This window comes from Diospyros lotus, chromosome 9, assembly GCF_014633365.1.
Source record: "Diospyros lotus cultivar Yz01 chromosome 9, ASM1463336v1, whole genome shotgun sequence".
NCBI classification, from domain to species: Eukaryota; Viridiplantae; Streptophyta; class Magnoliopsida; order Ericales; family Ebenaceae; genus Diospyros; species Diospyros lotus.
This window is the reverse complement of record NC_068346.1, coordinates 28,556,279-28,580,042: the sequence shown is the minus strand read 5'-3', so window position 1 is coordinate 28,580,042 and position 23,764 is coordinate 28,556,279. Positions and strand designations below refer to the sequence as shown.

The following is a 23,764-nucleotide window of genomic DNA, read 5'->3' as shown; positions in this document are numbered from 1 at the left end:
TTGAAAGGGTCCTAGCATGGCTCGAGTGAAGGGTTCCGAGGCAGCTCAGGCATAGATAAATTATGTCTTCCACATTTGAGGAGGCGGGTTGGACACCCCAAAGTTGCTGGATTGGAAATGGACTAGACAACTTGGAGGCACTTTGGACAACCGACAACCTTGATCATCCTTTAAGGTATATCACTTTTTGCCTTATGGATGGTTTTTATTCAAATGCATATAGATGTTTAATACCAGGTCTTGCAAGGGCTTGTTTTATTTTCGTTGTGTTTATGTTTTGCTTTTGAAAATGTTTTAAAACTGGTATACCCTTACATAGATTCACCAAGAGAGGTCATTGGGGAGTTGACCAAGCTTCGGTTCACCTGTGCAACCGATGCCGGGTGACTGAAGAGTCACCCACAAAGCTGATGCACCGGTAACTAAGGAGTCACCCGCAGGGGAACGACACCCGATGAACCTATCCAAGGGAAGTTCTTTCCCAAACTTCCCTTGAAGGTATGGCTACAACAGGAATCAAAGTATACTTAGGCTAGTTAGTTTAAAAGTATTAATTATGATAATATGAATGTTAAGAAATTCAAGTGAAATATTATTTTAGTTATTTCATTTATAAGCATTGGCTATTTTTTTGATAATAAATTTGATAAATGTTTAGGCTTCATTAATTTTAAGTCTTAATTTAGGATTTATATAATCGGTCACACAACCTGTAGAGGGAGGAGTGACAGCAGTTCATAAGCTTACCTTGCAGATATCTTTCACTTTATCAAAGGCTAAATTCGATTTCCTAAGATTTTAGTTTGAAGTAGCCAGCAAAAGCATCAATGGAGGAGTGTTGAATGCTGATTCTCTTGCCAAAACAAAGTTCAAATGAATTACTTTGTGTTTCCATAAAATCGCTAGGTATGATGAGGAAGAATTCAAAGAATAATCGTGTACTGAACTGCAATTTCCAGTAGATGCTAGTGAAGTGGAAAAGCTCAGGAATTACTCATGAGATGGACCAAAATTTTTGGCTTCATTGTCGGGCATGGCAAAGCATGTCTTGTGCAATTTCTTATATTTTGCATGAAAAATCAGGCAGTACTCAGCCTGACAGGAATACAATTAACACTAGAACTAGAAGCTATGAGAGATACAAACAAGAAGTTACTGACATTCATACTTGTCTTCAAATTAATTAGTTTTCTGTTGACATTATTTTGGCTAAGTGAGCCCTCGCAGTTCATTTACAACAAACAAAATAAAACCCAAAAACCAAGCCACTGGAATCATCAAAAGATCGTACATATCCATTTGGATTAATTGCTGGATGCAGATAAACAAAAGAAGATGAGCACGATTATAGTACATTGCAACCGTTACATCATATATATGACAACCCAAAAAGTAGCAGTTCCAACAACTAACTACCATACCGCGTAAAATAGGCAAGAAGTTTGTTCGAATAATATTGTCAATCCAGCACGGTGCATGGATGATCGCAATGGTAAGAGAACCATGCAGATATCTTTAGGGGAATTCCCGAGCAGCTCTGGTTATCTTGCTTGCGACAACTGTATAGCTTCTTGGTCATTTGTAGTTTCATAGGCCCATTCAAAACGGCTGGAGAAGAGGGAGAACTCTCGATTTCTTACTTCTTCAAGCTGCTCCCATTCAGCCCATCTCTCTGCCAAACCCACTCCTTGAAGCATGCTGACCACTTCTGCCATCCTTGGACGGTCTTCTGGTGAACTCTGGGTGCAGAGTAATGCAACCTGCACAATCGTCTCAACTTCCTTGGGGTCGTAGTCCTTCAAGTTTTCGTCCACAATGTCCACCAACCTCTTTTCTCTGAGCAATTTCTTAATCTGCGGGAGAAATAGGCAAGCAAATAGGGTAAAAATATATGTAGTTAAACAAAGTAGCTGCAATGAAGTTTCTAGTTAGTAGTATGTTCTTTGGTGAATTCTCCTTCATTCCAAGCTGTAGTAAATCTGGGTTATGTACCTGGATTGGCCCGCCCATAATAGGCTTCGAATCCAACTCCAAATCTGGATCCAGACCAAGATCCAGATCTGCAATTGTTGTGTGCAGTTACAGGGAGATCAACTGCAAACCGGTAGTTGAACCCACTTCCTCCACACTTGGAAGAAATGGGCAGATGGGAGAGAAGCATGCTCGTCCATGCTAGTGTGTGTGTCTATATATATATATATATATTTGTGGTATATACAAATAGATTGATTGCTGGAAAATTGGCTGAAAAATTGATTGAAATTCCTAAGAGAGAAAAAGGACCGAAAGAAATTGAAGTGCTCGTGTGCTTTCTGACTTGTGTAGAAGGAAACGAACTCTCAAAGTAGATTCTTTGTGTGTGTGGCTTTTAGGTTGTGGCAAACAAGCCATTTTTGATTTTGTGATTTCGTTTTGGAACCAGTAACTCAACCTACAATGATCCAGCACAATTCCGCGTGCGAAATCAAGTCAGTCCGATTTCAGTTAATAATGGTTTTTGTATACAATTTGATTTCAAATTTCCTAACACAAGCAATTATCAACTATACAAAAACTCTGTTGCTATATAAAGTGATTATCAACTATACAAAAAAATGTGAAATATCAAATACAACTAACTTTATTAGATTGGTTACCAAAACAACAACAACAAAAAAAAAAAATTATTAGATCAAGTCCAACAATGGACTCTTGATTTACCAGGAACAATAACATGGGTCGCTTGGCGTGGGGTCACTAATGCCCACAAAAAAGTGTATGTTTTGTTGTTTTGTCAAGTAAAACAAGATTAAAATAATGGAGAGAGAGAGAGAGAGAGATGGAAAAACTACAAAAGTAGGAGGATAGAACATAAGTGAGCACTTACATGATCAAGGAGTAGAACATCCTCTTCTTCCTCAAGACGAGAGAAATCTATTGCACGCTGACCAGTTACAAGCTCCAGAAGAGTTATGCCATACCCAAACACATCTGTCATTTCTGATGATTTTCCAGTAGACAAATATTCTGGAGCAATGTGTCCCATAGTCCCACGAATCTGAGTTGTAACATGAGTCAACTTTGTATCTACTAGTTTTGCTAGCCCAAAATCTCCAAGAACGGCTTCAAAATCATCATCCAGAAGGATATTAGCAGCCTTCAAATCACGATGTATGATCTTAGGATTGCAATGTTCATGTAGGTATTCCAAGCCATGGGCTGCGCCAAAAGCCACACGCTTTCTTGTTGGCCAGTCCAAACCCTTTTCTCCAGGCTTTAAATCTAGCATAGGACATAAAAGATGAGTACTTAAGTGTGAATCACTTCTACACAAATTCAATAATTATAGAAATGGAAAAAAAAGCCAGTTCATTGACTTCTTGAAGAAAATATATTTTTATCCACTTTTTGATAATCTGTATGTCACAACAGCAGTTCATGAATAGATATCATCTGAATGCTGTGCCTTCCAAGCGAAATTTAAACATTACACAGCCAAAATGACAGAGATGATCAATTGCCAATTACATAATGTATGGGATGGAACTTCTTTATTTTATTTATTTATTTTTTCGGTAATTAAGATATGGAATGCAACTTCTAAAGAACCTTATTTGGTGCAGTGAAATATACTACTTTAAAGTGCTAAAATGTTCCATCCAGAAGAAAAAAGAAAGGAAGTGCAGAAATGGTAATGTGTTTGATTTCTCGCCCTTCATAGTAGCAGAACTTACTTGACAGGTTAATGCAGTTCAATGAAAAACATTATCAATGAAAAAACATTACCAAAGTGTATGCTTGTGAGTTACAAACCTCTTAAACGATAAGCAACACTGAGATTTTGCATGAACGGATAAACGAGAATTCTCTCACATGATGTTGTACAGAACCCAATCAAACGGAGAAGATTTCTGTGAACTGCAACACTAATCAATTGAATTTCCCGCAGGAAGGCAGCCTCCCCTCCAGGACTGTGATAATCTGTGAGACGTTTCACGGCAACCTTGGTGTTATCTGAAAGAACGCCCCTGTAAACTTTTCCAAAGCCTCCTTGACCAATTATGCTGCTTTCGCTGAAATTATCAGTAGCAAGCTGGATCTCACGCCATGAGAATCTTCTTAGTTGGCCAAATGAAATTTTGCAATCATCTTCACCTGAAGGGGAAAAATGTCAATGACAAACCTTAGGAGAACAAAGGGAAAAACTGGACAAACTGAAATACGACCAAGCTGAAATCAGCATTGCTCTATAAAGAATATATCCATGGATGCAGAGTGTCATGACACATAACAGGATTCTTTCATATAAGGAGCCATTTTAAGAGGTAAGTTCAAGAAGTCCATTATGTGCTCCAGGAATTCGATCTTCCCCTTTTGCATCTCAAAAGTCCCTGGAGTGTGGAAGGAGTGCAGAACTACAAATTAACCATGCTCTTCTATCCCATAGTAGTGAAATTCATTAATAGTGAATTTCTTTCTCTAGGTGTGCATAACTGAGATGTGTTGGTTGTGTATTTGGAAAATCAAGGGAGGTTCTACTTGGAAAATACTGCATCATGGAGGACACAATGGGGAACCATGAAATGCACTGCACTCAAACAACTATTTTGTATTACTACATTTACAGGTACAAACATTTATGCCTTAGGCATTAAATATCTTAGCCTTCTTTTGGTAGAAATAGACCACTGAATTTATAAAAGCTTGATCAATACTTCAGAACATGTGACATGGAAAAATGGCCCACTTATAAATTACTTCGGCAAAGTCCAGCTATTGCAATTGAGGTTTGAAGAGACAGCTAAAAATATCCACCTCCAGAAATTTGGATTTAATCTTTTCAACGGTGATTTTTCAAGCGCATAGAATATATACCTAGAAAGTGATGATAAGTGAATTGCATGATATTATAGAAGCATTCAACTGAAAAATTAGCTATGTTGATATGAAATAATTTTTTTTTTGTATAATACTCAAGGAGCCAAGCCCAGTAACATTAGTTAATGAAATTCAAGAAAAAGGGGACCAGAAGAGCTTACCAGAGACATCTACAAAAAGATCACGCTCGAGTCTATGCATTTTTTGGTATCGGTATGTAAAAATAGCCCCAAGTGACAGAAGAATGAACACACCACAGCTTACACCAGAAATGACAATTTCAAGTCTTGATTTCCTGGAAGAAACTGCTGTAATATCTGAATGTTAGGTTTTGTATATAAATTTGCTTTGACAGAAATTGTAGAACTTAACAGTTAAGAGTTACCGGGAATGGGAGAACTTGAAATACAAGGCTGCTGCAAACTCAACCCACAAGAAAGACGATTCCCTGTATAGCTGAGGTATGCAATGGATGAGATAGAGGGGAGACACTGAAACTAAATAAAGAAAAGGATATGCAGAACTTTTAATTTCCTATTATATTTAAAAGCTTTCACACCAAAAAAGAAAAGGAAAGAACTGACAAAAAAAAAGTAATATGCTTGGTACAATACTTCACATAAAAAAGTAATGAAATTTGAATCCATAGTGAGTACAAAAATCCATAAAAAATATTACATCAAATTAATAGCTGCTCATTTCCATTTAACTCAGTTCTTACTAGAGGTGGCATTATTTTGGAAAAAAGAAAAGTTGGGATTAACCTTGGTAAAGTGCCAATTACTAATGAACTCTACTGATATAGAACTACTTTGTGGAATGCAGCAAGAGCTTGTAGAATCAGCAAATGCCAATGTACAATGAGAGGATGAGAGGAAGTACACATATCAAAGAACTTCTTAACTAACCCTTTCTATTTCACATCTGACTAAAAATGCTATGAGACATGCTAAGAAGGACCATTATGTCATTTGGGGCAATCTTTACATATGATACTGTTGTTACTCGAATATAACAATGAATTTCTTTGTAGCAGAAAACGTTGTCATCAAGCTGCCTGGAGTTTGCAAGAAAGAGAATGATTAGAGGAAACAGGGAAGTTCTCGCGCAAACATTTTGATGCTTAAGTCAAACATTGAAGAGTTAAAGGCTGTATTGAAATCAATATCATAGATATGCCTTTTCTGGAATGAGGGCCTCTTTATTTATAGAGAAGCATGGAGCTTTTCTAAATCTCCTAAAATTAGGATTTTTACGGATAATATCTATCTTGACATTCTGGAATCCACTCGGATTAGGATTCTTATGGATAACATTTATCCTAATATTCCGAGGCCTTATTAGAATTAGAATTCTTTATGGATAATGTTTATCCTTTTTGTATGACTCTTGGAGGGATTTTCAAATGTTTGAATTATCCAGTTTGCGATTTGTGCAAGGACTCCCCAATTAGAGGAAAATTACACTTTTTTAGCCTAAAAAGTTATTTTGGACTTTTAGGCTTTATTGGTCTTTTAATGGGCTTTTGCCTATGACACATCAATTGCTCCCCACTCTTTCATTCGAGTTTCTTAGAGGGAAGAGTAGATTATATCATGGTCAGCCCTTATTTCTCTTATATTTCTCCTTTTTAAGATCGTTCTCATTCTTTTGCGCTTCTGTTATTGGACTGTTCTCACGCTTTTGCGCTTCGATTTTTAGACCGTTCTCACCCTTTTGCGCTTTGGTTTTTAGATCGTTCTCTTTGTAATTTGCAATTTAAATGTGCTTTCCTTAGACTTGCCATACCTTGGTTTTACAAATGAATCATTGTATTAAAGGCGATCATTTCAAATAAAAGCCTTCCTATCATTTTAGAATAATCTTGTCAGGTTCCCAGTTTGAGTGTAAGGGAAAGCCGAGCTCAAACAAAAAGTGATTAGGATTTTAAAATCCCGATAAGTGTGCTAATTAAGACTGGGGTTAAGAACCCATGCTTTATCCTTTGCTGGTCATTGGTCTTGAACCTGTCCACCTTGTAGAAACTTAGGTCGAGCGTCGCTTAATTTTTAGCCTCAAGGTAAATCATGGCGAGAAGGCATACACCAATTTTCTTTGAGGTGGTGACGTAGGTGAGGCTAGGCCGAACATTGGGACGCTATGGAATGTGGCTCCCCAGTGTTGTGTGTACATGTTACTAGAGCTATGAACGATGGCTTTTAACTCTTTCCGTGCATTCATTGTATTGCAACATATTTAATTATTTTGGGCCTTTTTCATTGTGAGTGGTTTTTTCTCGGGATTTTGGAATCTTTCCTTCACATCTCTTGAAGGACAATGTTAGGTCTCTTGAAACTCTATTGTAGGTCTTTTGGTTTCCTGAAGCCTATTGCAGTCTCCCATTATCGTTTTTGATGAGGTGCATCCTTGTTCTCTTGGTGGCCGATTCTCCTTTCTCTATAAATTGCTTACGATCTCCCAAGTTTCTGCTTCTTCTTCTTCTTGAAATTTTTGTTGGATTGATGGATTTTTGTTTTCCAGAAGTGTCTTATTCGTCTTTCTTAGTCACGACAGTATCTCCTGAAAGTCCGATCTAGTATCTTTTAAGGTTTGATTTAGTCTCTTGGAGGCTGTCTCTTGTAGCTTCTTTGCCTGCTTTGATCTCGCTTTTGCCATCAATCCTGTTTTTTGATTTGTCATCATTTATGCAATCTCCCAGAAAGTGTCACCGCCCTCGGTCTCCCAGAGGGTATTATTGCCATTGTCATGGACTCTTTTTGGTTTTCCGACGATATCGTCCTTCAAAGTTGTTTTTTATCTTCCATAGGTTTTCGTTGTCGATCTTTGATTTCCCAGTTTGCAGTCATCATCGTCTTCATCGGTCTCCCAGAGTTCTTTGGCAACGGTCTCCTGACATTCTTCGACGATGGTCTCCTGGAAGTCATGCTTAGTCACGAAGACAATCTCCCAGAAGTTGTCGTTTGCTATCTCACAATCTCTCAGAGAATGTTTTCTAGCATCTCGTGGTCTTTTGGAGATTGTTCTTTGGCGTCTCCTGGTCTCTTGGAGTTAGTTTTGTGCTCCTGGAATTTTAGCAGATAGTCTCTTATAGTCTAGGATTAGGAAGGCTATAGATGTCAGGACCCTCGTTGTCATGTCTATTACCTTGAGATCGTGTAAGGACCATTTTAGTATCCTTAGACTTTTTGAATATTTCCCATGGATGACGTCAATCATTATTGCTCGAATACAATAATAAATTTCTTCATAATAGGAAACGTTATCGTTAAGCTGCCTAGGGTCTGCAAGAAAGAGAATGATCAAAGGGCGCAGGGAAGACCTCTCACAAACACTTCAATATTTAAGTTAGGCACTAAAGAGTTGAAAGTTGTATTAAAACCAATATTAGTGACGTACATTTTATAGAATGAGGGCATATTTATTTATAAAGGAGTATGGAGCTTTCCTAAATCCCCTAGAATTAGAATTCTTATGGATAATGTCTTTCTTGACATTTTGGAATCCACTAGATTAGAATTCTTATGGATCACATTTATCTTGATATTCCAAAGCTTATTACAATTAGAATTTTTTATAAATAATGTCTATTCTTTTCGTATGACTTTCGAAGGGATTTTCGATGTCGAAATTATCCAGTATGCGCATTGTGCGGGACTTTAAATTCTTTATAAATAATGTTTATCCTTTTCATATGACTTTCGAAGGGATTTTCAATGTCGGAATTATCTAGTATGCACATTGTGTGGGGCCCCCTCGGGATTAGGAAAAAATTACACCTTTTTAACCCAAAAAGTTATTTTGGGCTTTTAGGTTTTTTTGGTCTTTTAATAAATTTTTGCCTATGACACATCAGATACCAAAAAAAACGCAGGCTAGGGCATTGTTGTGGATGTCTCCGGTAACCTCCACAACCATTATGTGAGATCGAACAAATCCAGGGGCTCATATTTTACATGGTTATGGACAAATATAATATATACCAGATAGTGGAAATAAAAGGTATGCTTCAAAACAAAATCATGGAAATGGTAACCTCTTATAACAATTGTAAAGGAATAGACTATCGTGAAAACAGAGCAGGTGAACAGTTCAAAATAAAATGTAACACTTATTGCGGCTTTATAACCTAATTCTAGGCTCACATATCAAAGAACTGGAATATAACATTTCTGATCCAATAAATGGCAAATTTGGGCATTTAGAAGATAGAATAACCATTTATGCCGCAGTTAGGAAGAGCAATAATATTCATATTAATGATAATTCTTAAGAGACAAGGGAGAACAAAAGCTAACATAATATAGAAACACAAGTTAGCATGCTAGTTAATAGAGATTGCCAAAGTGGATGAGAAACAGAAGTTGCATGGCTGACTACAGGTAGTTGTGATAACACGAGTTAGGTCAATAGTCAAAAAACTTATAAAGAAGAAAATGAAACTTGGAAAGAAGAAAGTGAAAGAAAACTGTAATTCTACCTATACACATCACCTTCTCAAGGAAAGATATGCAAATCAAGAATCATTTATTATCATTGCCCTCCAGATTAGATCAAGAAAGGAGTGAAAAAGTTGTTTCCAATACCATGAAAGGAATGCAGTTTTAGCTGGTCATACCTGATTAAAAGTCATTAAACTACTTTGAGAAAGGCAGTACACCCACTTAAAAGTCAACAAACTAGAAAAACATCATTTCTTTTTTTTTTCTTTTTGTTTTTCTAGAAAACATTCAAAAATTTACAGTTATGTTAATAGAATTTGGTCCTCTATTTTCTAAATTATAGAAGAAAGATTTTCTCGTTAAAGTAATCCAGTATCCAGTTACAAAGGAAACTAAAAATCAGTATCTTTTTAGCTGAGTAAATATCAACAATTTACCACTCTTAAGGATTGAAAAGATATAGAAAATTCAGGAGTTGGAAAAAATGGTTAATGAATTTACTTGAATGATGGCAAATGAAACAACTGCATTGGGATTCTTCCAGTTAGCCCATTGGATGAAAGATCTCTGCAAGCAAAAACAATTCATAAGCAGAAAACAAACAAAGGGTAGTTTTCAGGTCAGAAAGCAATAAAGATTTCTTACAGTTCTATTAAGCCCAAAATATTTGCAAGTGATACAGGCACATGTCCACTTAAATGGTTACTGCTTAGAACCCTGATGAGTGGATGAGATTATAGTTTCAGGACAGCTGATAAGCATAATACAGAATATTAAGAGTTATTTATAATTTAGATATAACAAAAACCAGATCACTTTTTCACTAAAGATAAAATACGGAATTGATTTACAAAGTAGAAAGCAGGCTTACAGATGCTTTAGGCTGGAGAGCTGACCCCAAGAATTAGGTATGGGGCCATTAAAATTATTGTGTGAAAGATTCAGAAATTGTAGGCGCTCCATACTGCCAAGATAGTTGGGCAATGCTCCTGATAAATTGTTATCCTGTAATTCCCTGCATGAAGTTGAGTAGTTCTGGATGACATTCCTTCGAAATGACCATCAGGAGTTTAAATTGTTTCTTCATGAACAGTTATTGTACACCAATGTATGGTACAGTATTCTTTCACTAGTACATGTGAAGATATGACAGCTGAAAAAATAATACTAAAAGTATGAAATACTTAATAGGCAAATGTGTGTCTCCTGGCTGGTGGCCATCACGCAATGAGGCCCATGGTGGGAAGGTCAATATTGGCACCCTCTCTATAATGTTTGTCAGAATATTCCAAGATCCTCCTATTGTAGGCAATGTACAGTTAGGAGAATACATAGTTTCCAAATCTCTTTGATTAGTTGATTGCAGATTCTTAGGAGTTTCCTAGTTTAGAGATGTGATTAGATTTCCTTTGTGTATATATATACTACCCATGCACAACCCTTTGATTAATTAAGAGAAATTAACTTTCTCCGCATGTTATCAGAGCCATTTTCCTAGGGTGTTTTTTTTTGTCCTTCGCCATTCATCCCAGCTCCTTTTGTCTCTCCAGTCTTCATCGCTGGCCATTTTGCCCTTATCATTTGTAGGGTTTCTTGGTGTCCTTTCTGTCAGCTTCAATCGCCGCTGCCACGTTCCTAGGCTCAATCAACATTGAAGTCCAGCAGAGCACTTCCCTCAATTACCGGCCTTTTTCACCTTTGCTATTGCAGATAGCACCCTTATTCAAGCTGCTGGTCGACATTCGGCGTTCATTACTGTCATACCCTCCATAATCAAAACCGATTGATCAATCTCCCCGTATCATTATGTCTAACCAATCTGCCATCACCACTCCCGCAACTCCTGTTCCAACTGAAGACTCAATCAGCAATACACCCTCGGGAGAGTTGCAAAATCTCCATTCCTCTTACAAATTGAATGGAAAAAACTATTTGAAGTGATCGCAATTGGTTCGAGCGTTCCTCAAAGGGAAAGGAAAGATTATTCATCTTCTTGGCACAAGACCAAAACCCAATGACCCTAAGTTTGCAGCATGGGATGAACAAGACTTGATGGTCATGGCATGGCTTTGGAATGCAATGGTACCAGAAATCAGTGATATGTGTATGTTTTTATTCGTGTCAAAGGAGATTTGGGAGACTATCCAACAGACATACTCCAAGAAGAATGACTCAGCCAAAATTTGTGAGATCAAGATCAAACTGATGGCTGCCAAGCAAAGCAACCTTTCTGTCACAGAGTATATGAATATGTTGAAGAACCTATGGCAGGCGATGGATCAATATTGATCCCTTCTAATGAAAGAACAAGATGATGCTTCTACTCTACGGCAGTTTATTGAAAAAGATTGAATCTATGATTTCTTGGCTGGACTTCGGCCTGAATATGATCAAGTCTGGGTTCAAATCATTGGCAAAGAAGAATTAACATCGCTGAAGGAGACCATTGCCATTATCCGGGCAGAGGAAAGTAGAAGGGATGTGATGCTTAAGGACCAAGCAATGGAAGGATCAGCGTTAACTACAAGGATAATCCTACAGCCAAGCAAGCTGCTTCGCTGCCAGAGGGTAAGAAGTCTGAATCCAAGCAGAACAATAGGTATAATCTTGTGTGTAACTACTACAAGAAGAAAGGGCATGTTAAGGATGAATGCTATAAGATTCATGGCAGACCCCAAGAAGTTGATCGTGGATATGGCGGACAAAGGAAGGGGCAGGCAAATCTGTCCCAGTCAAAGGAGCTGTCTTAGTCAAAGGAATGGCCGGGATCCCAGGAATCCTCTAGCACAATGGGACTCAATAAACAGCTGAAGGCTTTTCTTGAAACTCTAGGTACATCCTCCACCAACCCCAGTGTCTGCTCATTTTCACAATCAAGTATGTCTCTTGCCTCTCATGGTTTTAGTGCTTCGAATTACAGTCAACCCTCTTCATGGATAATTGATTTTGGAGCGACCAATCACACGACTTTTTCCTCAAGCTCTTTCTCCACTTATACCCCCTGTTCAAGCTCCCAGAAAATTATCACAGCTGATGGATCTTCCATCATCGTAGCCAAGATAGGTGACATTCATCTTAGTCCTTCCCTAACCTTAAAAAATGCCCTACATGTTCCAAAACTCACCACCAATCTCATCTCCATTTACCACCTGCTTAGTGACTCAAATTGCAGCCTAGCTTTTCTGCCCAATTACCGTGTTTTTCAAGATCAAAATTCGGAGAGGACGATTGGGTGTGCTAAGGAAAGCAATGGGCTCTACTATCTTGAAGAGGTAGATAAAATCGGTGGGTTCAATAAGGCTCACTACTCTACTTCTTTGCTGTCCAATAGTACCACCACAAGTCAGATCTGGCTCTAATATCATTGTTTAGGTCATCCTTCATTCAAGGTTCTTTGTGTCATGTTTTCATCTTTGTTTAAAAGTGTAGATGTCAGCACACTGCATTGTGATACTTGTGAGCTTGCCAAGCATAAATGTGTGCATTTTCCATTAGTAATAAAAGATCTTCCATGCCTTTCTTCCTAATCCACACACATATTTGGGGAGTGTTAGAATATTCCAAGATCCCTCTATTGTAGGCAATTTACAGTTAGGAGAATATACAGTTTCTAAATGTCTTTGATTTGTTGATTGCAGATTCTTAGGAGTTTCCAAGTTCAAAGATGTGAGTAGATTTCCTTTGTGTATATATATAATGCCCATGTACAGCCCTTTGATTAATTAAGAGACATTAACTTTCTCCACGATGTTTATGGAGAAAAGTGAAAGAAAAAGCTGAAATCCATAGGACAAGTCTAAAAGAGAACTGTAGAAGGGTCATTTGCCCACTGCGCATGCGTTTATAGAGAAGCCATGGGTTGTTGATGGATCTCCACTGACAAAAAACACATTCCTAAACATTCTTCATTTTTGGAATATCCCTGCATTCTGAACCTCTGCCCCATTCTTCCTACTCAAGATATGAACATTCTAGATACGAATTATGCGTATATGTGTTAAAAAAAAAAAAAACAGTTATGCTGATGAAAGCCTTTTTATATGGCTCTGCAAGGGTCATATTGCACAAAAATCATGACAACCAACCACCTAGTGCTTCCCATGTGACCAACAGACCTCAACCTTCCTGACACAGTCCATAGGCTTAATTAATCATCATATGCTGTAGCACAAGAATATTCAACTGGTACCCAAGCGGCCTTATCCTAGTGCAGAAAGGAACAATGTCAATTAGGCCCTTAAGTAAAGAAAATTTTGTAGCAATAGTGAAATGTTGTTGTTGTTGTTGTTTAGTGAAATGGTTTAGATTCCACCAAAAATATGCCTCCTAGGTGGATGGTAGTGACCAGAAGACCTTTTTATTAGTTTCCTGAAAGAAGCACATAGCTATGGAACTGCTGCACTAAGAGAGAACGCATCATATCTAAGATATTTACTATCGCATAAGATTCTAAACATACTTCTCTATTTTAACCATCTTGCTTTAATTCTATGAGTAACATCGTCAATAATCTCCCTACCTTTTTTAACAATTGGTCCACGATATCTGGACTGTTTATTTCTCATAATAACTCGATCATCAAGTGACAACATAATATCATCCACACTTCTATATTTACTGAACTTGCATTCTATGTTTTGGTTTTCAATGTACACAACAAAAACCCTTTTTGTTATAAGGTGTCCCTCCATATCTTGAGCCTAGTGTTCATGCCTTCTTTTATCTCATCCACCAAAATAATGTTATTACCAAATAGCATGCATCAAGGCATCCCTTGTTGGATGTGTTCAGTCAGTTCATCCATCATTGAAGCAAAGAAATAAGGGTTTAGAGCAGATCCATGATGTAATGCAATTATAATTGAAAAAACCTCAATATTTCCTCAACAAGTTCTATAAAGCATATTTTTGTTCCATGATACATGTCATCGATAACTTGTATATAAGTAACTCGGACTTCTCTAAAACCCTTCAGAAGACTTTTCTCTATCATAATCTTTTTCCTAAATCTATATAAAGCTTATGTAAATCCTTTTGCCTATCTCTAGACATTTTCATCAAGCACCTTAGCAGGAAACCATGTAGATAGCTTCTATTTTTGACCTACTAGGCATGAAACCAAATTAATTTTTGAACACCTTGGTTTCTGTTCTTAACTTTTGTTCAACCCCCCTCTCCAAAGTTTCATAGTGTGGGTCATTATGGGTCACTGTACAACTTTGAAGATCTCCTTTGTTCCTGTAGATAGGCACTAGATTGCTCCTTCATCGGTAATCCTCTTCAATTTAAGAATCACATTTAATTATTTTGTTGACCACAAATGCTATCTCCTCCTGTGCATTTCCAAGCTTCTATCAGGGTATTATCTAGTCCATCTACCACCATTTTTCTTTTCTTTTTTTTTTTATGGCTTGCTTCACTTTTTTTCAAGGAAATACATCTATAAAGTATATAATTCCTATTTTTCTTAGGATACTAAGATGTCCCAAAATATGAAAAAGAAAAAATGATAGCTAGGATCCAAAATTCACTGTTGTAGACAGAAAACATATCATATTCCAGAATCAGTGAACCAGTTCATATTTCTGATAAGACAGGAGATCATTATAAATGATTGCAAATAAATGCAAATTATTACCCTGATGTAGACTTACAAGGTAACCAGAAATTGCAATTTTGTAATTGAAGGTGAGAGATTTCCTGAAAATCCTTTTGAAGCCAAGCTCCTGCAAATGTATGCATTCACAAACTAATTTTATTGCAGACCATTTATAACATATCGTACAGGGAATACACATTTGGGATGCATGAAGCATACAAATGCGATGCTTTGTTTGTAATACAGTTATAAAAATTAAAGACATCTTCTAATGAAAAACACTTACAAGGCTACAACATTTCCATTTTTACAAGTCACATGAGACCAACTAAAGCATGGGCTGACAAAATTATCGTTCCAATCTGTAATACTTCCATTGGAGTCATTCAGAGCCGTTAGCAACTCAATCAAAGCTTCACCTGAAAATAGCCAAAGTGGAAAACCCAGCCAACAGGAATGTATTAAATGTTTCAGAAGCCTTACCAGCAGTAACAGTAAGATCTGTAATTTTTCCAGTTTGATGACTCTATAAAGACCCCATAATTTGAGCACATAACACTATCTAAGTGTGTGTGTTTGAGTGCAGCATAGATACACATGTGAAAATAAATAAATGTGCATAAAGTGTTGGATTTGGACCCTTCAGTTTCATTGAACATTCTGTTCTCCTGTTTTATGGTTCAGGAAGGACTCTCTGCCTTGTTAATTGTATTTTATCTAGTCTTTGGATAATTCTTGACATTATTCATCTTTGTCTTTTACTTGTCCTTTTAGTACAGGGTTTGTTCTCTTCAATACACTGTTCTTTAATGGTATTTCTTGCTTAACTAAAGGAAAGAAAGGAAAGGGGGGAAGAAAATTAAGAGAGATTGATATTTTCTGGTTAAGAAATACGTGGACCTTCTTGTTTTCCATGTTTAGAGTTCAATGAGTGATGTGAGGAGAGAATCTGATGCGCCTGGGTTAGGGTCACCCAAGCTGTTGCCAAAGTTGTGTATCGGATGCATTTCCTTTTTGTATGATGTGGAGCATTTGGAAGGAGATCAAATTTTAAGGCTTTTGAGTATTGCTAATACCAGAGCATTCTATTTCATCATGTAAAGGAAATCATTCTTGTTGCTTCGTGGTTCGGGGAAGATTCCCTTTTTTGTTCATCATCATTGTACAATTTTTGCATGATATATATTCCGGATATATACGTGCAAGGACTCAACTGAAAATTGGATGCATGTCAATGTGTGCCTTGCACATGAAAGAGAACTAAAGCTAAAAATTGTCAAGCAGGACAGTGCTAAAAATTGAGGCGCTTCTTCTCACTCTGACAGTTTGCCCCCTCCCATTAACAATTACTAATACTATAGTGTTGAGATATTTTTCACAGTGATTAATCATTTGCAACTCCAATAGCTAAATAATCAATTTAACGAATTTAATGTAGAGTTTTTCTGTGTATAACGTGTCATCCAACAAATTCATTATCTGCATTTGACAAGAGAAAGCTTATGAGTTTTGGAGAGTTCTATCATTCTGAGTTTTCCCCAATAGTGCTTATGACACTTGATACTCAACTTAGAAAACTACATTGCTGATGTCTCCTGAAATTGTGATTTTCCTTTTTTTTTTTTTTTTTGTTTACAATGTTAAGGATTGGGGAACATTCTCAAAAAATGGTGCACACAAGAAAGAACATAATTTATCCTTTGTGTTTTTGCTTGTGAAGTTGATACTAATCTTACCATTTGCAAAAGCTAGTATGGAAAGAGCTTTTTATGCAATGAATACAAGACTTTACTAGGAAACTGAATGGGAGATGACTGGATTAATGATTGCCTAGTAATATATATAAAAGGAGATATATTTGACATCATTGAAAATGAAACTATTATACATTCCAAAATATATGAGATCTAATAGAGGAATATTATAGATATTTGTATTGTTTTTCTAATAAAAAAATTATCAGAATATCGTTGCTCCCACTATACTAATTTTCTTGGTCTGCACTGAGCATAGCTGCTACGAGACGTATGGTTCACAGCATAGAAGTGCAGAAGAGATGCTCCTTTCACATAATGGCTAATGATGCAACCAGGTAGTAATGCCATACATAACTCGGCTATAACTCTGCAGTTGCCCAGGGAAGGACTAAACTGAATTTCATACATGGCTTGATGCAATATATTTTCAAATAATTGATTAAATTCACAAACAATGATGTTGATGCAATCATTAACAGAAACTCAAATTAATGGCTTGAAATCTAGAAAGTAACTGTCACGACCAAGGATTCCCAAGGATAGATTAGTAAATATAGTAGTAGTTGGCTTACATGCATTACTATATTGTACAACTTCCTTTTCTGTTATAGATGTTTGTCCTTAGCTATAGGTAGTTATGCTTATAGTTATACTGCACATGGGTGCATGTGAAAGGTTGTTAGGCTATATATAAGCCACAACTAGAGGATGAGAAGGTATGTTTGAATGATAATTGAATTCTCACATTTTCCCTTTCATGAATTCTCTCCCAATTTCCCTCTGATCTTTCTCTCCTTGCTCTTCTCTCTGTAATCCTTCCCCATTTCTTGTTGAATTTCCCTCCCTCTTAGTCTAAATCCCCCTTGATTTCTCTCAATTCCCCATCAAAACCCTAGGTACATGACAATTTGGTATTAGAGCAGTCAATCCTTGGTTGTGATTTCTATAAGTCATTTAACTCAGCAGCAAGGTAGGTTGTAATATTGGGAGATAACTCAGGTAGTTCCGACGGTGTTTCCAGTGATTCTGGTAAAGTGATTAAATAGCGATTCGGTGAGTCCGGCGAATTCAACAGAGCAGGCGATTCGTAGGAGGCTACGTCATAAGAGCCAACGACTGCAACAGAACTGATAACCAGTGATCGTGATTAGATCTGGAGGTTGCTGATCCATAGTGATTGGTTGTAGTGATTTTTAGCGATCGGTTTAGATTAGGAAATTGTTGAGTTGCAGCTGCTAGTAGTCCTAATCGGCGATCAATTGCAAATCAGAGAAGATAGTATTTGCAGATCGGGCGGGCAATTTAGTACAAATCAAAAGAAGCGAATTAGTTGCAAAACAGAGTAGACAATTTAGTTGCAGATTAGAAGAGGCTGATCGAGTTGCAGTAGGAGTTTCCGGAAGCAACTGTGGAATTGATCGAACAACTGAGTCGATCAATTATAGGTGGTGTGAGCTTCAGGTGGAGCGAATTGAATTTAGGCGAATTTAGTTCCTGTAATTCTGACGGAGGTGGTCTCGGCTAAGAATCAGGAAGCCTTTTTAGTGGTAATTAAGGTGAGTGTTAGCTGATATTTGGGGCTTGGAATTTGAAGGCGACTGGGCCAATTGATTCTAATGCACAGAGGTTGAGCGTTGGCTGAGATCTGAGGCTGAACGTGGAAGATGAAGCATACCAGAAGATTTTCCTCCGTAGATTCCACTGTGATCACAATCGGAACAGTCGATCCTCGTCAGCATTCATTTTCGATATGTTTATGAAGGTTACAAAAGTTGCTCTCTCAGCTATGACAGAATCAGTGGACTTTAGCTGTTGTAGTCGCGATTCAGGAAGGCGACCTCAGTCATTATTGGAACTGATTGCGAGGTGATTTAAGAGATTCTAGTTAGAAGTTTAACGACTCATAACAATGGATCAGTTAAGAGAATTCCACAGGTGGTGATTCCAATTGAATTCTAAGCTATGAGTAAGGGAAACAAGAGGTTGATTTCGACTCTGAAATCAGGTTAATTTTGTTCAAATTGGAAAGGCGAAGAAGAGCGGGTGCTCAGCTATTGAATTGCGTTTTAGGCGATTCTAATTCAGAGTTGATTAGCTCACAGAAGGGTGGAATTCAGAATGTACAGAACTCTTGCTCCTTGGTCTTCGAAGTGTCCTGTTCATAAAATGTTGGTCATGGGGAGTAATGCACGCATGAAACAATTGAAGTCTCAATTGTAACAGAAGAATGATGCAATTGCAGTTGGATTCAATAGAAATCATGAGGATTTTGGCTAGAATCATGAGACATGGGAAAAGAAATTTGATAATGAGTTCAATCAAATGACAAGGAAACAAGCAGAGTGATACATGAAATGTGCGTGGAAATACACTGTGTGCAACAAGAGTAGCTACAGGAGTTAGCAAAGATGTTGTCTAAAAGGTATAAGGTCAACATTCCCGCTGAATTCTTCGATAAACCGAGAAGAGATATTTTAGATGACCATCTTGGAAGTTCTAATCAAAAGAGGATTGATTCAAACAATCAATCATCAAGATTGGACGACCGTAACAAAGAGTTTTAGAAGAATGACATGGTTAAGGAAGCATTACAGCCTCAGGAGTTCCTTAAAATACAACAATATAAGGAGAAATCAAGATTATGGGAAATGATTCATTGCTTACCTCTGATTTTGAGCAAAATAAGTATTTTGATTTAGGTAGTATTAACAAGGATGACTGCAATATCAGAGATGATATTGGCGGTGAAATGGATTATCCAAAGGGAGACTGTAACGTTCAGGTTGCAAGGGCAGCAGATCCAAATGAGCTATTTGATTTTTTTGAAAAAGAAGTTCATGTAGAGGAATATTCTGGCAAACAGAAAGAAAAAAGAGTTGCTTAATTATTTACATGGAATCAAGAGGTTCCAATTGAAAAATCAGTTAATATTAAGGAAGTTGGCGTCGGAACTGAAATGAACTTGTCAATGGTAACTCAAGATTCTGAAGATGAAAGGAGATTGGATAAGGAGATCTATGTAGACCACATTTTTCAAGGGCAGGAATTTGATGATTCGGTTGATAAGCAATCTATAAATCATATTGGAGATAAGAACTGCTATGAAGATGGCTTTCATGTATTTGATAGTTCGGACAGGGATATTGTTTCATCAAATAATCAGGCTATAAATCATGTTGGGGATGAAGGTCATGATGGAGGCCATGTTTCAGCCATTGAGGAACTTGTGGAACTTGGTCATCCCTTCCTATGCAATTAGTATGTCCATATAAGAAAAGAAATTGTAGGGATGGACACTGGGGCACCATTGGAGGAGAAAATTATGGAAGATAAATTTTGGGTGTACGACAGTGAGCAGGAAACAACTCAGGAGGCAGAGTTTCCTGCTGTTTTATTTGTTCAAATTCCAGTTGGTGAGTTGCAGTGTCAGAGTGGCTCTTGGTTGGCAAAGAAATATGAGTCCCTTATTATTATCGGAAATGGTATGATTGGAGATATATCTGCAGCTAAAATATCTTCTAATGTTGTGAAGGTGTGTGGATTTGGTAAGGAATTTCGGGATAGTTGGTAATTGGAGGAAAGCTAAGGGAGATAGCTGAAGAAGCCAAAAGTTTTGCTATGGGGAACAAAACTTCCACTACTTTGTTGGTTCTTACTCTAGCTGGCAAATCCAAGTTTTTGTCTGTTGTATTAAAGGATGAGCCGATGGTTGGGATTGGTATCACAACAGCTCCTAGTTCTAATGTGCACAAACAGCCTTTGTTTGAGTATCCAAGGCGAGTCTACAATTCTCCATTGCTGCATTTCTAGGACGTTGCTGATATTTTTGTAGTAGAGCATGGGTGGGTTGGATGGGAATACAATAACTGCAACTATGGATGTGTGTCTGCCATCCTTACTTGTATTGGACAGTGATGAACTATTAAAGGAAGTCACGAACACAGTTAGTCCTCCCTTTGGACTCCAAGTTTTAGCAGCTAACTATGTCAGTCTGGAAGTGGCTAATCATGTCCTTAGATTGGAGACCAATCTTGATTGGACAGCTATTTCCAGATGTGGTTATATTGGGCTTGAACCCAATAAGGTTTCTTCTATTGAAGTTTTGGGGTCAATTTATGCCTGGAATTGATTTTGAGAACCTAAGAACAAAGAAGAGGCATCGAAGGAGAAAGAAAGAAAGAGTAATAAAACAGATAGAAAAAGTTGGTATTAAATAAGAGTAGTGGCCAATTGTTGAAGTTCTTGGGGACAAGAACTTTCTCAAGAAGGGGAGAATTGTCACGACCCCAAGGACTCCCACGGAAATTGGGAGAGAATTCTCTCTCTCCCGATCCCTCTGATCTCCCTTTCCTTGCTCTTCTCTCTATAATCCTTCCTCATTTCTTGTTGAATTTCCCTCCCTCTCAGTCTAATTGCCCCTCAATTTCTCTCAATTCCCTATCAAAACCCTAGGTAAACCCTAGGTACATGACAGTAACCCAATGAAAAGAACATATAACATATATGCTGCAAGTGGTATACACACACACACACACATATATATTAAATAAACTTGAAATCCTAATTGAAGATATAGTAGTTATGTATGATCTTAAAAACAAAAAAAGACTAGAATTTACAGTACCTTCAATATCAGGACCCTTAGATGAATAACTGGCCTTCAACAGAGAGAACAAAATAAGGTAGTTAACTAGTGGCTTTAAATGGGTATGCCAGTGGCCAAGGCCTCCAAACCTTTGATTGGCTCTAGCAACCAAGGAAGACTGTGTGTACATTTTTGCACCTTTTTCTGTGCAAAAGAAAGTGTAAAATAACAAAATTAATAACAAATGTAAAGAAAGTATAAAATGATATTTTGCAGTGTGATGCATATTTGCAACAATATAAACCACGATGAAAATATAATATATCAATAAAGGCTCCTATTTTCTATTACCATCTCATAATAAGATAGCAACTTTTTCATTCATGTTAAAAATCAATTAACTTCGTGACGTCCTCAGGCATATGAGACAGATTTAGGCCTCCTAAGGACACAGCTACAAGCACTTTACAGGAAATCCGTTGAGTAATCCAGCCATTGGCATTTCACCATTCCAGAGCAAGTTATTTTTTTCAAAAGCTCATTGAATGGGATGCCTCCATTTGATAGATTGCTGAAGAATACATTGGATAAAAGTGAGCATGGTAAGGAGACTATGGACGGTGGAGAGAACTTTTTCATGTTTGAAAGAAGTTATCTGTTTAACTAAACAATTTAGATGCTCAAGTCCTGGCCAAGGTTGAATAAAAAAAAAAAAAAAGTAAGAAATGTTGCTCTTTTTTTTTGTACTTACATGTCAAGGAATGACATTAATGACATGGTTCTTAACATTTTTTTAATGAACAGAAAGTGAACAACAAATATGAGGCATGATACCCAAGAACTCAAGGACTTCATAGACAATGCCTGATCATAAACACACAGTAGATTACTCCAAATGTATATGAAGTTGTTCATTCAGACTAAGTAACCAAGGCATCAGCTACCTAAACCAGGCATTAACTGACTTGGCCACTCTGTAAAGGCAAATTGCAACAGGAAGAACCCCAAAGAAAGAAAAGCGTGTTGGCAAATTTAGCTCAACGATATCTATATCTATATATATATGTATAAATCTCAATCGGGAGAAGTATATTGAAAGTCATGTAACTGTACCATATTCTCTAGAAATCAGGTGCTATTTTTATTTGTATCGCTTGCGTCCTGAAACTTGTCAAAACGCTTCAACAAAGTTGGCATCATCGGTAACTCTACTATCAGTTCTTGTATATCATTTAGTGGAAATTGTACATGGAGCTACTGACAAAAAGTTTGTTGATGTGTTTCAAGAAGTTTTAAGACTTCTGAACAACAAAAAATTAAAGTAAGACGATTATTAATTAAAAGAAATTAATGGGGTAAAGTTCGAATTAGCTTAAATTAACCTCTCAAACCAAAGTGTTCGATATACTAATTGTTCTACTACTCACGAAACACAAATAGCTGAGGAAATACAAAGCATCAATGATGCGGCTATTTCAGAGCTCCTGGGAGAGCAGATATGAGCTAGAAAAGCCCCATAAACGGCCACAAATACGATATAGTTAAAACTTTCAAATTGAAACGAACCCATTAAGGAAAACACTATAAATATCAAATTCAAGGCCGAAGTTCCATCATTAAAAACAGAGACATACCTGGCGGGTTGGGGGGGATGGGTACTTGAGAAACCCAACATGAGGGAAGAAGAAGAAGTAGAAGTTGATAATTATGGGCATCAGGACTATCTGAAATTGCACAAGGGTTAGTGCAAGGGACCCGCCAAGCATTCAAAGGAAAAAGGAAGAAAAAGGAAGAAGGATCGGGTGGAATGGAATTGAAATGCCGGCAAAGCCAATGGGAGAGTGGAGGGGCTACTAGTGGTGAGTTGGTGGTGAATGAGAATCCCACTAAACTAATCCCATAGTCAACAACCAAGAAAATAAGAAAATGTACTCTTTCTTTTCTTTTCTTTCAAAATTAAAAATTCAGACGCCCAGACTGAGACAGAGAGACAATCAATGATAGAAGAAACCTCTTTCGTCATGATTATATATATATATATATTCCCTGTTTGGGATAATTCTTTCTTTATTTGGATATCTATATCGTCCTCCGTGGACAGAAGAACAGCCCGATACACAGCCTCATTGAATTTGAAAGGTAATTTTCCCAAATTTTTGCATACAATCCCTGTCTTATCTTTAACAATATTCTGCAATCGATCAACAAGATTCCGAGTAAATATTGCAAACCATATTTTTGTTTATTCCTAATAAATAAACCGATGGTGTCTTATCAAGCCACAATTCCGATTCACTTCTCTGTCTTTTCTTTTATATATATTGTTTGGAGTGATGCTTTGAGAAAGATTTCAGATTTTATTTTGTCACTTTGTTCTTTGTCACGTTGCTAGCTTTGCCTTCTGGATTGATGAAAAGGCGACGGGCAACTGCAAGTACAATGTTTTCAGCAAAAGAAGACAGTGGATAAACGAGACCTAAATGGGTTAGACTTTGCAATAAAGAAAGAAAAAGGAGTGGCTTTGGCTT

General features: G+C 37.2%; 1 protein-coding gene across 3 annotated transcripts; it reads right to left on the bottom strand.

Moving 5' to 3' along the window:
• Window positions 1–1,247: 1,247 nt before the first annotated feature.
• LOC127809816 (probable LRR receptor-like serine/threonine-protein kinase At5g63710) lies at window positions 1,248–23,099 on the bottom strand. 3 transcript variants are annotated; one of them, XM_052348935.1, is made up of 12 exons: window positions 22,871–23,099; window positions 21,276–21,440; window positions 15,181–15,313; window positions 14,950–15,021; window positions 10,168–10,311; window positions 9,942–10,013; window positions 9,798–9,863; window positions 5,243–5,313; window positions 5,019–5,165; window positions 3,793–4,134; window positions 2,867–3,261; window positions 1,248–1,853 (listed from the first exon to the last, which is right to left on the bottom strand). In XM_052348935.1, the coding sequence occupies exons 2-12, from the start codon at window positions 21,424–21,426 to the stop codon at window positions 1,542–1,544; spliced, it is 1,905 nt and encodes a 634-aa protein (XP_052204895.1). In that variant the 5' UTR covers window positions 21,427–21,440; window positions 22,871–23,099; the 3' UTR covers window positions 1,248–1,541. The 3 variants fall into 3 exon arrangements, with proteins under 3 accessions (XP_052204895.1, XP_052204898.1, XP_052204897.1); XM_052348938.1 differs by having other exon boundaries at window positions 5,019–5,162; XM_052348937.1 differs by lacking the exon at window positions 22,871–23,099 and adding an exon at window positions 21,588–21,608.
• Between the last annotated feature and the right edge of the window lie 665 nt (window positions 23,100–23,764).

Excerpts from the sequence above, each read along its gene's own strand:
- LOC127809816 (XM_052348935.1), bottom strand. The coding sequence starts at position 21,426 with ATGTACACACAGTCTTCCTTGGTTGCTAGAGCCAATCAAAGGTTTGGA. Across the intron at positions 10,312-14,949 it reads TTGCAATTTCTGGTTACCTT|GGAATTACAGGATAACAATT; the intron begins GTAAGTCTACAT and ends AACTTCATGCAG. Across the intron at positions 4,135-5,018 it reads TCTTTTTGTAGATGTCTCTG|GTGAAGATGATTGCAAAATT; the intron begins GTAAGCTCTTCT and ends TTTCCCCTTCAG.